The sequence below is a fragment of the Triticum urartu genome, chromosome 3A (genome assembly GCF_056163025.1).
Source record: "Triticum urartu cultivar PI428250 chromosome 3A, HENAU_Tu73, whole genome shotgun sequence".
Classification (NCBI taxonomy): domain Eukaryota; kingdom Viridiplantae; phylum Streptophyta; class Magnoliopsida; order Poales; family Poaceae; genus Triticum; species Triticum urartu.
Window position 1 is genome coordinate 364,292,039 of NC_141875.1, and position 17,926 is coordinate 364,309,964.

The following is a 17,926-nucleotide window of genomic DNA, read 5'->3' on the forward strand; positions in this document are numbered from 1 at the left end:
GCATGTGTATGGCCACTTGGAAGTGGTCGCAAGAGCGACCAGCAGAGGCGCCCTCGCGGCAGCCGGCGGAATGCAGTGGTGCTACGCGGTGCGCCCCTGTCGGTGACACCCTGCCTTCTCCCCGTCGGACGGCTGTTGGTCTGCATCGCACAGAGAAGAGTGGAGGGCTTGCGATGAAGAATGACGAGGAGGGGTGCCCCCCCCCCCCGAACCACCGATGTCGCAGACTTTGAGGTCGCTGCCCGCGGGGGAAACAACATGCCCAAGATCCCCGACGCAGCGGACGAGATCGAGGTCCTTTGCGCAGCGAAGCGCGGCTGAGAGGAGCGTCAGCTATAGACCACGCATCTCCCGCACACGCCGACACGCTAGGAGGCCGCGCGCAGCAGCCTGTAGCCTCACCGCCGCCGACACGTGGCGGATAGTTATCCAAGCCGGAAGCGGTGACGGCGACGGCAGGAACTTGATCTGCTGGACGGGGACGCCCTGGGGAAGCGGTAATGGTGACGGCGGGAACTTGATCTGGTGGATCGGGACTCCCGCCGGCGCGGTCGATGCGGGGCGGGAGCTGACCGGTGGTGGCTGCTACAACGGACCGCCGGGCGCGGCGGAGGCCACCAGGAGCGGCGGCTGCCACTGTAGCCAGGGCGGGGCGGTGGATGGCAGCTGCAACGGCTGCTGCAGCGGCCCGGCGAGCGCGGCAGGGACGCCTTGGGGCAGCGGCGGAGCGCCAGGCGCGGCGGAGGCCACCAAGAGCGGCGGCTGCCACTGCAACCAGGGCGGGGCGGTGGATGGCAGCTGCTGCGGCTGCAGCTGCGGCCCGGCGAGCGCGGCGGAGGCCGCCTGGTGCAGCGGCTGCCACGGCGGCGCGGTGGCGGCGATGGTCGGCGCAGCCGGGTGCGGCCCGTAGGAGACGGCCAAGAACATGCGGATCTCGTGGACCGCCTGGGTTAGGTCCCGCAGCGCCCCGGACACCTCCTCCGAGGTGAGGACGGCGGGGGCGGGCGCGACGGAGGATCCCGGCAGCGGAAGAGACAGGTTGGGCGGCGGTGAAGACATGATCGAACCGAAGCTAGCTGATACCAAATTGTTATGTGGCTGCTAGAAGGAGGGCGCGAGAGGGCCGGCCGGGGGCCGTTTTGCCCATGGCCGGGCAAGAGGGAAGGGATTTCCTTCTTAATTCTTGCTTGATTAGATTGATACATCTCCTCCCCTTGTATAGAGAGGTTTACTTGACTCCCAAGCAAGCGACCCTTATCTCTAATTAACCCTAAGACTAACGGACTATACCGCCAGCCCAGGCCCATTAGGCCCATTACGTACTCTAACACAGAAGCAGCTGAAGCTAGTTTCAATGAGATTAAACAAAAACTATCACAAGCTCCTGTCTTGGTGCTACCTGATTTCAACAAGACTTTTGAGTTGGAGTGCGATGCAAGTGGAGTAGGCATTGGAGTTGTTCTATCTCAAGAAAGGAAGCCCAATGCTTTCTTTAGTGAGAAGTTAAGTGAAGCTAGACAGAAATGGAGTATCTATCAGCAAGAATTGTATGCCGTTTTCAGAGCGTTGAAAACTTGGGAAGTCTATTTGCTGCCTAAAGAGTTCATTGCTCATAGTGACCATCAATCCTTGAAGCATTTTAGAAATCAAAAGCATGTTGACCGCATGCTAGCAAGATGGGCAGCATATCTGGAGAGATTTAACTATCTCATCGTGCATAAATCTGGAACAACTAACCGAGTGGTCGATGCTTTGAGTCGTCTTGCATGCCTCCTGACTTCTTTTGAGGCTGAACTTCCAGGCATGGATCAAATAAAGGAGTTGTATGAGAATGATGAAGACTTTGGCCATGTTTGGGTAAAGCACATCAGGGAACAGCCATTAGGTGATGACTATTTGGTGCAGGATGTCTATCTCTTCGAAAATGATTGTTTGTGCATCCCAAGGAGTTCTCTGCGTGACAAACTAATTAGAGAACTCCATTCAAGTGATCTTAGTGGCCATGTTGGACGGGACAAGACTATCGCTAACCTGGAAGCTCGCTACTTTTGGCCACAACTAAAGAGAGATGCTGGAAAGTTTGTCCAACGATGCCCTATATGTTAAACCTGCAAAGGCCAAGTCCAGAACACAGGGTTATACATGCCTTTGCCTGTTCCTGTTGCTCCATGGGAGGACATCTCTATGGACTTCGTCTTGGGTTTGCCAAGAACAAGATGAGGGAGTGATGTCGTTTTTGTGGTCGTGGATAGATTCTCTAAGATGGCTCATTTCATCCCATGCCGCAAGACAACGGATGCTCATCATGTGGCAAACCTATTCTTCCGAGAAGTGGTCAGACTTCATGGAGTTCCAAGGTCCATTGTCTCAGACCGTGATAGCAAGTTTCTTGCTGCATTTTGGCTCACTTTGTGGAAGCAATTGAACACTGAATTGAAATTTTCTAGCACTGCTCATCCACAAACGGAAGTGGCGAACAAGTTTTGGGGTAATCTGATCCGTTGCATTTGTGAAGAAAGAAAGGGACAATGGGATTTGGCTCTATCTCTTAAAGAGTTCTCCTACAATAACTCCAAGCATAGATCCACAGGAAGGGGCCTTTTTTCCATTGTCTACACTAAAGTTCCAACACACGTGGTGGACCTGGTGAAGCTACCATCAAGGGGAATCCATTGTCTACACTAAAGTTCCAACACACGTGGTGGACCTGGTGAAGCTACCATCAAGGGGAAACTCAAAATCAGCATTGTCCCTTGTTGATAGTTACACTGAGTTATTTGACGAGATTCATGGTGTTCTGGAAGCACAAAATCAGAAATATAAACAACTTGCTGATTTTAAAAGGAGGCCAAAATCATTCCAAGTTGGTGATAAGGTGATGGTCAACCTCCGAAAAGAGAGGCTGCCTTTAGGTGTTAAGGGGAAGCTTAGGCAGCGAAGGTATGAGCCCTTCTCTATCATGAGGAAGATAAATGATAATACTTATGTGATAAATCCTCCAAGCGACATGGGCATATCCAACACTTACAATGTTGCGGGCTTGACTCTCTACCATCTAGAAGAAGTGCTCTATGACGATAACTCGAGGGCGAGTTCCAAACAACCAGGGGAGAATGATGAGGAACAATAGATGAGAAAGAAAAACAGATGCCAGATCTGTTTGGCTACTTCTAGATACTTTCACTCTAGTGCAGTATTTCTTTTTTTTTTCTTTTCTTCACCCTACCTGCTGTCTCTAGAGTTCTCTAGTTATAAGTAGCTGTGAGTAGAGAGGTGAATCCTAAATAATGTTTTCTAGAGTGCTCCAGCTATAAGTAGAAGTATGTGAAGGCTTCCCAAAGACCTATAAATAGAGGTCCTCACCTCTACTTTGGAACCCAGACTATGTACTCACTACCTATAATAGAACTTGTTGTTCTTATCTAAGATCTTGGAGTAGATCTTGTGCTCTAGGAGTTCTGGATTGAACTCTTGCTGCCATATCAGCCTACATTCGTCTCTAGAGCGATATCTAGCGCAGCACGTTGAAGTTGTTCCTTCAACACTTGTGATGTACACATTGTAGCAGCAAGGTGGAGTTGCTCCTCCACAACCTTTGTGCTGCTTCAGACTAGTAACAAAATATGTTGAACCAAACTTCTTCGCTCTCAAAATATCATAGAACCCTTGCAAACATCCGTCTTCAGTTCAGGGTTACAAAACTATAAATATAAAGATTTGTTGTGACTTTATTAATCAAAGCAACATTCACACATCGGCTGTGAAAGGAAAATGATCCTACCAGCAAAAATAAAAAACAGGTGGACCAAACCTTTAAAAAGGCTATTTCCACTAGTAAATAAGTACTAGTACGTATTACCAAGAGAATACAGGCAGGCAACGGCAGAAAAACAGCCAACGGAAACTTCATTTAATGTTGCAACTTACACCATCCATTGTCACTGTAGATGTGTCAACACCTGAATGAAGTCCCATCATGTAGGGAGTCGGAGCATCAATGTAGTCAACACCACTAGAGAATATTATTGGAATGTAGACATGCTGCAGCACAACAAATACGTTGAATGGGGATAATTCACCACATGAGCATAACATAAAATAATGAGAATTTCTGGAACAGATATGAATGAAATCCTCAAGCGCAATAATTATTTTACATATTTGTGAAGCCTGCTAAAGACTTGGGAATAAAAAGGAACACAGTTGAATGAAACCCACCTGCCACCTAATCGGGTATATCAAATGGCATATGGCTTCTGAAACTAGAGTTAATAATGTATACCTGCATTACAAAACAAAAGAGAAGTCCAGCAAACTTAAGATAAACTTCAAACACTTCCACTTAAGGTGTTGTTCCAAAGTAACAATCCATTCACTTGTAAACCTAAGCTAAGACTGGGATGGTATAATGTTAAAACATGGTCAAGAGTTGCATTGTGAAACTCAACAGACTTGTTAGATCTTAGCAATATCCTTCTTTCAAGCAGAACGGCAGTAAAGAGCTGTATTAGTTTATCAACATCCAGACACTGCACCAATGGCTGGAAGGATATCTGCAACCACAATCAGCTTGACATTACAAGTTGAATGTGAACAAAATGGAGTATCTAAAATGGTACTGGAAATATGGTCAAGGAACATAAGACAAAATGGAAAGGAAGCCATACATCAGCGTGAGGAAGCCATTCTTTTGGAGGAGTTTCCGCGGAAAGAAGGCAATTATCAATGGCAAACAAGACACGATCCTTTCCCGGTGTTGGTAATGGAACATTTGACACCACATGGGATATTATATCCCACAAAGGCTTGCTGAAATCAGGGCCGACAAATATTAAGCCATGAAAAAGGCGTAATCCATAGTTTATAAAGCGCACGCATGAACAATGAAAGTTTACCTACAACCGGCAGGAGAAAAACAAAGGACAAATATTTCCTCTAGAGCATCACGGAGGACTTGGAAACAAGGAGAATGGGACACAAAGCAGATGCATTTATCAGCAAAAGAATTCACCGGAATTTGGTAGGCTTCAATAATATCTTCACAAATTGGATCCCGAAATGCAATACAACTGACGTAAATTTTTGAACCATCTCCCTCTACAAAAAAATGATGACTATGTTAAGAGGTGTCTATGTAAATAATAAGCAATAATAATTTCAACTCGAAGGGTTAAAAACATGTACAAAGTTCGGGAAATGTCAACTACCAACAAGACATACCTGTCAAAACTATGGGATAGCTCCTTGGATAGGTGGAGACGTCATTGGCGTCCAACCCAGAAGAGTATATTCTTACACCCGCTGGCAAAACACACTGCAGTTATCAACGGACAATGATAGAAAGGTTCAGATTACAATAAAACAAGATTAGGGATAAAATAGACATGATGATATCATGATTGTCATTCGGCGGTTTAAAATTATTATAACATGAAATCAATCACATTCTTTTGTTCACATTACTATCTTTTCTTTTCAGTTATCTGGCAAAGATCTCCACTATTTTATTGGTGTTCAAGGTTCAGCCCCTGGGCAAATGACATGGAATTATCCAACATTGCTAAACAAAATCGATAGTTAAAATAAATGGATGGCACGCCCTACCCCTTGCTTTCCGTCCCATGTGTCATTAACATGTTTTTCCGCAATAATACATGGCTTACAGACTTTGATACTGCTAACAAATTTTGGTTGTAAATTATATGTGCTGGTACAAAAAGGTCATGGGCAGGGATGTGATTGAACATGTTAAAATAGCATGCCCCTACATACATCACACGATCACATTGTAACAGTAACCTTCCATGTTCAATTATCTCCAACCACACAGATGTACTGAAGCCAAATTCCCTGCTTACACCAGTTCATATAGCATCAAATCATCTGCGTGCAGGCAGAGAGGCCACTGGAGCAAGTTGGGGCACTTGTCCTAGAATGCCAGCATTTTTCCCAAGATAGCAGGATCTTGAACTTTCGATGGTAACTTTCAACAAGGAGAGATGAAGGTAACTGTTCAAAGAAGAAACTCTGTTGGGCAGAGCGGTTAAGCCTCTAGTAATCTAGTGTGCACATTGGCCTGAGTGCCTACAGACTCACCCTTATAAAAATCAATCAAACTTGAAACCCAACCGAATCGGGTCAACCTAATCGACAGAATAACTAGGTGACCGCATAATCTTGAGGTGGCACGACCCCAGTAGTATGGTGAGCAAGCAGTGGCATGGTGCAGCAGGCTAGCAAGTGGCCGTGCAAAAGAACTATCCCCAGCAGGCCAGCAAGTGTGCGGACAATGTTATCACCTCGCAGGCCAACAATCCACGGCGCAGTGTGGCGGCCAATAATTTTCCCAGCCATTCTTAAATTTCTGTCTCGACCGATGCACGGTTGAGTACGCAACTGGCATATACTCCGTACAATTCTAACCTCAGTGCACTAGAGCATCACGAATTCACGTCTACAGATCAACCATTTCGAACTTAGCAACACGCCAGCCCAATCAAATGCTAAACAACAGCAATTTGTCCATTTCACCGAAAATTCGAATGATGGGGGCCGAAGCAGATCGCGAGAGGAAGAACTGAGGGGCAGCTGGAGGAAAGGGGCGGGATCTGCAACTCACGGTGGGGAGCTGCGGGGGCGGGGGAGGGTAGAGCGCGTGGCCCGAGTGCGGGAACTGGTCGATGAAGGCAGGCATGTACATTTCTTCGGCGCCATGGAAGCCCTTGAGGCCATCAAGCGCCCGGATCTCCGGCCCCAGCCCGCATACCACGAAGTACTCGAAGATCCGTGACGTTGATGCCATCGCCTCTGCCGTCGATCACCGGCAGTCACGCCCACCCGCCCTCCTCCGGAAAGGGATCCTCGTCGCGGTCGGTCTCCGTCGATCTCTCCCTAGTTTCGACTCTGCGGGAAAGGGAGGAGACGGTGTAGGCCGACGGACGAAGGAAGGCGACGGGTCGGGTGGACTTTCTGTTTGTGATCCGTTAGCGAGAAAACAGAGACAGGCCCGTTAGGAATCTTTTTTTCTCACGAAAATGTTAAAATCTGGCATCAGAACTTTTTAGCGCTATACAAATCTGACGACCAAATTTGCCATGCGAAAACAGATATACAAGAATTTATCATGTTCTAAAATAAAAATTACCGCTTAGCACGCTACAACGATTAATTGCCATGCGTTCGATCTGAATTAGACGTACTATTGGGCGTTAAATCTTCAGCCCTAAAAATCTGACATTACATTTATGTTTAAATCGCTTTTATAGAAGAACCAGTTAGGAATATGGGAGCCAATTTTAGGCATTGTTCTCTGCAATTCATTTGTCGTCTATATATGTTTGTCAACTATTAACAAGGGATACATTCCCCTAAAAAAATTTAGCAAGGGATACAAGAAAAGTCTTTCCCCCACCTTGTTTTGTATATTTCTCTGGCGACGCTCTACCTGAATTCCACATCTATCGATCGGATTTGGGGGTTTCTTGAGGGAGAGTTAAGGACGGTGAGAGAGATAGAGGAGAAAGATGGGGTTTTGTCTATTTGATTACATTTTTAGGGAGACTATTTGATTACATGGGGAGTGGTTTTCTAAGGCCCACGCAACAGTAAGAATGTGGAAGGCGAGAGGGTCGTGCGGCGGTATGGTGCTTTACAGATACTAGCGGTGTGACGTCTTTCCGCAGCTCCAGCACCGACATAGCGGCGTCCGGATTTTACATCACACCACTAAATTATACAAATTTACAAATTAATTTAATGCTTACCCATAACATATAGAATTTGCAAAAAAATAACAGCAAACTACAAAAAATAAACAACATACCAATCAAATAATTTTTAACAAATAATTGCAATCAATATTTTTAATTAATTATTTGGTCATAATATACATCTATTTTCTAGACAGTGTACATCACAAACTCTGTGTAACTCTCTCAAAATATAACCAAAGCCTATAAAGATCATAGCAATACAGCATGATAAGTTAATAATTTTTGACTTAGTTAGTTTGTACGAATTTTTTAGTAACCCCCTAATTAATCATAACCATACCCTAATTACAATGCCAAAATGTTATCAATAACCTCCAATGTTGTATACAATGTAGAAAAAATGAAACTCTAAGACGACAAGGAAAAACTATGAGTCTGCATGTATCAATTTTCTTTAATTGAACTGGACATGGATCGGTTTTCTAAGCAACGTGCATCATAAACTATGTATAACACATCATACTTTAACCAAAGCTTATAAAGGATATAGCGACGCAACATTAAAGGTTTCATGAACTTTTGACTTCATTGACATGTTTTTAATTCAAAAACATCTAACACAAAAAAGTGTCAGTGCCTTGCCCTTTCGGGGGCAACGCCGCTGATATCTATCATAATTTTAGGTGGCGTTGCTTTTTCTGTCCACGTCACTTATCCATTTTCTATACCACCCCTCGTGACCAGAACTTTGGGGAAAATTTTCCCGAATCCACTCTGTGACGGCTCCTTCACCACTTCTTCCAACCGACGACAGCGCCCGCCCATCCTCGATGGGACGACGAGGGCGTGCAACCCCTCTTCCTAGCTACCGATGTGCATCCACGACGCCATCGGTGGCTAACACCTCTCCCCGGACAGTGGGTCGTCTCCGTTCTCCAAGGCCGAGCCGGCGCACGACCTCCATACCGACGCCAGCTGTGTCCCTCCAAGCCGACACACTAACACCCTATCTGACCCCCAACCCGCAGGTTGTCCCTCCCCCCCCCCCCTCCCCACACACACAATGGCCTTGTTATTTTTCAACTGCGACATTCATTTTGCTATATGGGTAAATACTTGCTATATTTTGCATGTAATACATATATGTAGTTTATCTGTGATAGATCCGTACATTTTGTATGTGATGGATCATGCATTTGTGATATTATGTTTGTCCTTGATATGTTACATGTGTGATATAGATCCATTACATACATATTTGCATGAGGATATGTCATGCCTTTTGTCGTAGATTCGTGTGTAGACCAATAAAAATTTATAGCATCATTGATGTCCCACGAGTATAGGGGATCTAGTCTAGCCTTTTTCATAAGTAATAGTGTTGAATCTAACGAGGAGTGTAAGAAATTTACAAGAAGCTTTCATCAAGGTTTTACTGTAAAATCTGTAAAAGTAATTTGACAAGTTGTTTGATACCAGATAATTTATAAAAATGGTAAATAGCAACAAAAGCAATAGAGTGAAGCAAGTGGCCAAAACCTTATGTATGCTAAGGACAAGCCGTTTGGGTTTTTTATAGTGATTAAAACGCTCTTGAGGACACTCGGGAATTTTGTGAAGTTACTTTCACCAAGTTCTATTCAGTTACCGTTCATTGTTTTGATAAGTGTTGTGTTGTAACATCCCAATTTTTAATTTGGATGTTAATTATTAGGTCATCATATGTATCCATGCTCTTTGCATTTTTGTTTGATTTTATTTGAACATTTTGATCCTAAAAGACCTTAAGCAACTCAAGGACCATTTGAGAGAGTTGGAGGTTTTATAAAATTCCATTTTGAATTTTCAAAACTGGCAAATTGGATCAAAGTGATTTTTATTTGAAATTATTTTTTCCAATTATTTCGAAATAAATAAAATATTGAGAGAAGATAATATGACTTCTTCAAAATAAAGAAAATAATGGAAATTTAATTTTAAATAAAAATATTTATTTTATTTGAATATTTTATTGAGATTTTATTTTATTAAATTAGGGGAAAATTGTATTTTTCAAAATTGTATTTTTAGCTCAGAAAAATGTTCATGTTCTCCTAAATATTAGGAGAGGACCGTGAAAATTATTTCTGGAAATTTTAGGATTTACTTATTTTATTTTTTAGATTTTTCTGTTCGGCGAAAATTATTAAAAAAATCCTAGGCCGGCCTAGCCGAGCGCCGCCGCCTTCCTCCCGTGCGGGCGCCGGACTCCGGCGAGGAGGAGTCCGGGTTAGCCTCCCCGCCCCCTCACGCAAGCCGATGATCCCTCGGGGCCTCCTTATAAGCCGCCCTGGCCCCTCCTCCTCACCCACCACCCGCCGCCGCCTGCCACCCGCCGCCGCCTGCCACCCGCCACCCACCGCCGCCTGCCACCCGCCACCGCCTGCCACCCACCGCCGCCTGCCACCCGCCGCTGCCTGCCGCAGCCCGCGCCGTTCGCCGCCGCCGCCAGTGGTCGTAGCCGTCGCGCGCGTCGCCGCCGCCCCGCCTCGTCGTCGCCTCGTCGCCGATGCCCGAACCGCCGGAATACCGCTGCCAACCCCGTTGACCGATAAGAACCGGTCGGTTCTTTTGGTTTTTTTTGGTTTTGTCGGTTTAGTTTTTAGATCGGCTTTTCGTTTTTGTTTTAGTCTAATTAGTAAACGTTCACCCGATTCTATCTGTTAGCGAACGTATTCGTTCGTTAGGTTCTGTTAACGAACGTTCGTTCGTTAGGTTTTTCTTTTTAGTTTTATTTTTGGTCAGGGACCTATCTGTAATAACTTTTATCACAGATTAGTCCCTGATGTTCAATCCTTCACTACTTTTTGCTCGTATGTCCAAATCCAGTGAAACCAACGCCAAAATCTTTGTCTTGTTCCCCTCTTTCCAGATAATCAACTTGAACATGATTTTGAAATTTTAAAATTTGGTTTCAAGAAGATTTGTATTCGAACTTCTTTTGATCGTAGTTTGAGTTTCGTAGCTCCGATTCAATTGTTTCTTTTTGCAAATCGAAGCTCTTCACTTGGACTTTCAGTTTGGATCTTTTATTTTGGATTTACTTTTGCATCTCATGCTTGAGTGCTTATGTATGCTATTGTTTATTCACGATAGAGTTTCCGAAGTGCGAGGCTTGCTACTACGAATCACTAAGGTTTTCCGATCGTCAGCAAGACAAGTAACACTTTGATCATATCCCTTTACTACCCAGTTTTTATGCATTAGTCTCAACCCTCAAACATTGCATGAGTAGGATTGATAACATGTGGGTATTTGGGAAGTAGAATATGAGGTAGGAACCTATTGTCTTTTATTTCAAACCGTGGGTGTTACTACGTTATGCTTACACTGCTATGCTATGCTCGTATACGTGGTTTGGTTTTGAGAAAAATCATGAAAGATGTGAGAGTTATTGTTAACTAAGGTTTAACTTAAGGTGACTATTTTAGTACACATCTGGATGGATTGGTTTGTGGGCATCTGGGGAATCCAGTGTTGTCCAAGGAGATCCCATGGTATCCGTGTGATTTTCCTATGGTTCGCCACCCAGGCTCAAAGGGATCATAATATTGTTCATGCTAGAAACTTCCGTGTGCAGCCACAAGCCATTATGGGCTCTGGCATAGTTGAGTAAGTTGTGGGAATCCTTTTCATGATGGGCTACCAGATGTAGGGGAATGTAGGTGTACCAGTCTATCTATCGGTTAAGGGGATCTCTTCGGAAAGACTGTGTCTTGGTCTTCCATTTCTCAAACATCATGCAGTGCGAGAAATTCAACGGAGGAGATCGAGTCTTGTGGGGAAAAGTGCGCAAACCTCTGCAGAGTGTACAAACTAATCATGATTAGCCGTGTCCCCGGTTATGGACATATTGGGTATCTGGTACTTGAATTATTATGTTGATCTCATCACTTTACTTAATTAATTTGTTGGGTTGTTAACTTTTAATTGGGATTGAGTTGGGGTTACCTTCTCAATGTTTTCAACAAACTTTCTAGCTAAATAAAATATACTAGATCACTGACTGCGCGCGTTGTTGCGCCCGTCTATTTATACAATAAAATTATAAGAAACTTTGTAAGTAAATGGCCACATAGAACACATTACATTTGCATAAACATAAACATATATTATTCAGTAATTAAAGGAAATATCAAGATTCACAGATACATGGTATGACTACATGCACAACAATGTTCACAGTAATTACAGCTAATCCGAACTGCCAAGTCATAAACAGCAGGAAAAAAACATGTATGGATCGGTAATATTCCAGGTATGAGCATGCATAGCATGGATCCTGGAATAAGATAAAAAATGGTGACCAAAAGCTTAGTGCAATAGAAGCAGGAGATCTATAAGAGGAATTTCCCCCCTATATCCTTGACGAAGGAAATTAAATTTAGCAAGTGTACTTTGTTTCCTTGTTTAGCATCCTTTGGGTAAAAATTTCTATCGAATTAGTTGGCCATAATGCTATCCCAACAAAAAGGAAACTTCATTGTATAGTGGTTTAAGAAGGCAAAGATTTCTTATATCATAAATTAAAAAAATGGTATTATCAGCGAGCTATAAACCAATATAAAATATATCTAGAACAACTTAGATGTGGATGTTTCCTTGATATATGATTATATTTGTCAAAGCACATTCAATCTGTGTTACAAGTAAATTAGAAAGTGGACGTGAAATACCAATGCAACAAATAAGCTAATAAAGGAATGGCACGTGACAGGAGAAATCATTACTGTGATGCACTGATCAATAGGCATCAAATTTATTTTTTCTAACAACAAACAACATATATACTTGTAATCATGGTGTCATTGGCAAGCCATATATGTTTTAAGGCTCAACTTATAGCAAATGTGATACAAGAAAATGGTAATAATCAAATGGTAAAAATAGGAAAGCCCCCAGTAAAATTCAAGAATCAAGACAGAATCTTTGTAAGGTACAAATATCACGAGAAGACACCCACATAAGATGTTTTGGCTCAAACACTTACATAGATAACATTCAAGTAAAGTAAATTGAATAAGATTGATGCTTTCGAACTAAATACTTACCGAGAATCCTAACAGAAAAATCAATTTGGGGCTGAGCTGGCTACATCCACGTGATTGTCTACATCAGTGAGTTGCCAACAAAGGGCTCTGGACACGAATTGCCAATATTTAAGAGTGAGCTGAAGTAGAACAAAAGAATCAATCGTACCAAAAAATTCACCATGAAATATCACATTTAGGAACGATCATGGTCTTAGTTTTTTGAACAATCGTAAGCTACCAGATATGTACTTCACATCTATTCAATAATAGGATGATTTGAGTTTTAAAAATAATTAACAATCGGAAAACTTTGTTCGCTGGTACTATACCATGTGAGATAGTTATAGTAGGTTGTAGAGCTTTATGATTTGGTGTAGTTAGCTAGTAGTCATACTAATTTCAGGGGCTAAGTGGCAGATAGACTGGAGTGCTGGATTTATTGACTTCATCTTGGAAGGCTGAGTGGTTCAAGAAGACATGATCAAATATGTTTATTGATTGCATGCATTGGTGGCATCCATGGGATCCCAATGGCTAGAGCTGACCAAGAAGCTCTTGAACCTGAGATGGCAAATTAACCATTGATTAGATTGTGCATGTGATAGGATTAAAAAATGTGATTCTAATTGTCTTACCAGGATCGCTTCCCAGACTTAGGATGTCTGCATCGTAGGACGATATGATTGAATGGAGCGGAGACACGGGTGCAACCGTGGTGGTGGCCTGGCACACAAATCAGCAATTGGTGCAGAGCATAGCACAACATGAACAACATTTTTTTTCAACTTTAGGAGCTCTCCACTCCCAATTTCATTTGCAACAATGAAATTGATAATACAAAGCAAGTTTCATGGTCACAAGGATCACCATGATTTTAAATTAGCAGACAACAAGAACTCTATAGCCAACTACTTATTACACGAATATGGGTAGATAGCAACACAGGAAAGCAACCAATCCCAATACCAAAACTAATGAACCAGAAATACTAATCAAAATACAGTACCGCAACTGTATCTACCTTAGTGCTCCACAAAACTCCATCTCGCCCTGCTATTCTAAGCACCAAGTGCCCAGCCTCTTCTTGTGCTGAAAATCCGAGTCGCAATCTGCAGAAGCCACCTTTCTCCTCTCGCTTGCATGGCTCCATGTCCTCATTTCTGTATACCAGACCAAATTTTAAGCCATTGAGCAGCCTGTGCAATCACACTACTCGGGTCGTAACGAAACACATTCCTAAAACAAGCTTTATCCCTATATTTTCATGATGCTCAAATCACTGCTTTGGCACCAACTAAATATATGGACAACAACATGAACAACATTTGCGGCAAAAACAAATAATAATTCATCTATAGGGTGGTGATTAAGTACGCAACAAACAAATCTGACTGGATTCATCAGTAAATCTTGAGGTGACGAACCACTGGTAGAGAAGGGATTGTGTGGTGGGGAGAGAAAAAATCTGCAGAGAGGTTGAAGATGGAGGGGCAACCTACTGGATCAGAGAAGAATGGATGCTAGCCTGGGGGGAGCTCAATGGCGTCGATGGCGCGGAGAAGGCAGCCGTCTCCTCACGTGGCCGAGGTTAGGTCCTGTCCCGGCGTGCTGTTCTAACCTCCATGGAAGCCAAGCGAGGTGGCTGCAGCCGTGGAGGATCTGGCCGACGCCTGACCTGGTCGATCTCCCTGTTCTCTTCTCTTCTCTTCTGATGAGGTGAGACCGTGAGAAGGAGAGGGTGGGAGACAAGGTCGATTGCTTAGGGCGAGAGGATAGGGGCGGAGGCCGGCGGTGAGGAGGCGTGAGGGGGGCGACTGGTCTGCTCAAGGTTGTGGTCGCCGGCGTTGCCGGGAAGGATTCGTGCAACCCTGCATCTGGTGGGGGGACAGCCCATCGGGCCCAATTTAACACCGAGCGTCCAAAAATGCTCATGGAGCAGCGGCCCAGCACGGTGAGCGGTGGATATTAGCGGACGAAACGAGTTTAGACACAATTCACTGCTAATCCAACGGCCAAAAATGCTTAGAATTGACGATCCAACGGCTAGAAACGCTAATGACCTGAGAGGGCTGGAAAAGTGCTCAGTTTTAATGTCTTAAAATTCCTTTGTTGTAGGAAAAAATTAGCTTTATGCAAATGATAACCATAGAGCCTCCACCAGCTATATATGCATGTAGTGATAGCTGTTATTCTGTCCATTGCTCTGTAGTGTTATCTTGCCAGCATATTCCATGTGCTGACCTACACAGGCTGCAATGTATTATGTTGCAGAATTTTCAGACGAATAGTAAGGTGCGCTAGGTCGTTGTCATGCACTCAGTTTTGTCGTGGAGTTGGATGGGCTCTTCTACCTTCGAAGCTTCCGCTGTTATCTTATTTAGATAGCCTTCACCCATATAAATGTAATAAGTTCTTTTTTGAGACATTCGATGTAATAAGTGTGTGATTGAACTCTGTTATAAATCCTTGAGTACTGTGTGTGTCAGCAATACCGATCCAGGGATGACACTTAAGCATAGCGACTTGACCGTCTGAGGTCGGGTCACTACAAGATGGTATCAGAGTACGCGTTGACTGTAGGACGCGACCACCAGGACACGCCACATGATACTCTTCTCTACTCATTTCTCACTCTTCTCCATTTTCAACTCTATAGATGACGGACCCAAGGAACAAGTTCACTCAACTGGATGATGACACCCCTTTCGGACGACTGTAAGTGCATCTAGTGCCCCTTAGTGATTTTGGTGTATTGAAGACTTATAGGTTACGGGAATAATGCATTTGTGAGTGTACATAGGACTATAAGTCTATGAGGAGTTTGATATTTACAGAGAAAGTCGACCCTTAAAAATGAATGTCTTCAACTAAAGACCTTGGATTTCTGAAGACTTTGAAAGTGAAGAGATTGGTGTGACCGTGAAGACTTGATATTCATGCGAGGAACATGAAGCGTGATGACTTTTGTTTTCGTAGTTTCATTTTCTCTTTCTTGAGTCATAGGAAACACCGTACTGTTAAAGGGGTTCGAGGTAAAACTAAGGAAAGGTTTCCAGGTGATGCTCAACTCAAAATCCTACACCTACCAATCCCTTCGAGTGAAGTCACTGGAAATCTCATACATTTTAGTCAATTTCTTCAGAGACAGAGACATAGTTCTTCTGGTCTCTGAGGAATTTGTCCTGACTGAGGAGTTAGGAATTCACTAGTTAAATTGCCTACGAGCGAGGAACATGATAGCCCTAAGGATTTTGAACCTAAAATTTCCGACCGTTGCTGTGATATGCGCTAGCTGTCCCAAAATATCTACTCACCTAACGGTCATATCATTGAAGGGCATTTATGTCTTATCATGTCGGGCTGCTCCCTAGGCTATAAATAGCCGCCCCCTACAACCACTAGTCGGTTGGCTGCTCCACGAGAAACTGACACTTGTCATTGAGAGCATCCCATCCTCCGAGGACTTTGAGCGAAAATCAACAAGTGAGGAAAAACCCCAAACCCCAAACCAAACACCTACAAACCCAAAGTGATTGAGCATCACTAAAGAGATTGTTCCTGTGGGGAACCGACGCTTGTTACCTTTGAGGATTGTGCATCCTCCAGACGGTTAGGCTTCATTGTCTAGAGCATCCAAGAGGAAATTGTGGATCGCCGAGTGACCGAGTCTGTGAAGGTTTGGAAGTCACCTGAAGACTTACCACGAGTGATTGGACGAGGTCTGTATGACCTTAGTTCAAGGAGAATACGGTGAGGACTGTGTGTCCTCAGGTTTGAATACCTAGTCGCTCCAACTAGACATACGACTGTCACAACAGTTGGAACTGGTCTACCAAATCATTGTCTTCACCGAGCTAACTGGTTCTATTTCATCAACCCTTTCATTTCCTCATTATTGTGTTGTGTTCTTGTTCATATCTGTTTGAAGACTTCGACTGAAGACATTCTCACTTTCCTCAGTCCAATTTCTTCAGTCTGTTTGTCTTCATTCTATTTTATCCTGTGCTAACGCTTTCTGTACTCTGTGCTTGTTTTCTATTCATCATGATGTCCATACTTATGTTATGTCATGTCTGCATCTAAGTACTTATTCCGTTGCAAGTAGTTCTTTGCTTAGGAATTTCCTCACCCTAAAATTCCTCAGTGAAGAATTCATAAAAATTGCCTATTCACCCCCCTCTAGTCGACTTAACGCACTTTTAATTGGTACCAGAGCAAGGTACTCCCTTGTTGTGTGTGATTTTGGTTTAACCGCCTGGAGTTTTAGTTATGTCGACCGCAGGTGTGATCAAGGTCTCTGTTGGGTGTCCTACCTTCGATGGGACAGACTACCCCTACTGGAAGAACAAGATGCAAATGCATCTTGAGGCAATTGACAACGATCTCTGGTATGTTGTGGAAAATGGCATTCCCTCTATCATTCATACCATCAACGCTGCTGATGTGAAGAGATTCAAGCAACTCGACTCTCAAGCAAAGAACATCATATGTGTCCATCTGAGCAAAGGGTAGTATGGCAGAGTGAGTGCTTTAGAGACAGCAAAACTTATCTGGGGCAGGTTATCCAAGGTCAATGAAGGAGTCTCAACACAGCGTGACTCTCGTGTTGACGTTCTTTGCAATCTCTTCAACCGCTTCAAAAGACTTGACAATGAAAATGTTCAGCAAACCTTCGATCGCCTCACTGGCATTTCAAATGAGCTTCAAGCACTTGGTGCCTCTGACATCACCGACCACGAGGTGGTGAAAAAACTGCTTCGATCACTTGATTCCTCATTTGACACCCTTGCACTGATGATACAAGAACGTGGAGACTACAAGTCACTTGATCCTGCTGATATTCTCGAGAGGCTAAACACTCATGAGTTCCAGCTTGCTAAGAAGAGAAATCTCTATGGACCGAGCTATGGAAGATCACGAGCTCTAAAGGCCAAGGCAGTGTCTGAATCTGAAGGTGAAGATTCTGGTAGCAGCCTTGGTGATCCTGAAGAACTGAGCCAGGAGCTAGCAATGCTCGTGAGGAAATTCCAGAAGTTCACAAGACATGGTCGTTTTGGAAAATCCTCAAGAAGTGATGACTTAAGATCTGATTCCTCATCCCGTGATTATAAGAAGAGACTTTGCCACAAATGCAAGAAACCC

The 17,926-nt window shown here is 43.7% G+C and overlaps 1 protein-coding gene across 1 annotated transcript in view; it reads right to left on the reverse strand.

Moving 5' to 3' along the window:
- The window catches only part of SCD1 (stomatal cytokinesis defective / SCD1 protein (SCD1)), a 29,671-nt gene extending 22,710 nt beyond the window's left edge, over positions 1–6,961 (reverse strand). Inside the window, exons 1-7 of the mRNA XM_048707354.2 lie at positions 6,620–6,961; positions 5,221–5,314; positions 4,896–5,097; positions 4,668–4,809; positions 4,453–4,553; positions 4,219–4,282; positions 3,928–4,041 (exon numbers count right to left, since the gene is read on the reverse strand). Coding sequence (XP_048563311.1) covers positions 3,928–4,041; positions 4,219–4,282; positions 4,453–4,553; positions 4,668–4,809; positions 4,896–5,097; positions 5,221–5,314; positions 6,620–6,802 — 900 coding nt within the window. The 5' untranslated portion in view covers positions 6,803–6,961. The remainder of the gene's footprint in view (positions 1–3,927; positions 4,042–4,218; positions 4,283–4,452; positions 4,554–4,667; positions 4,810–4,895; positions 5,098–5,220; positions 5,315–6,619) is intronic.
- Positions 6,962–17,926: the final 10,965 nt, after the last annotated feature.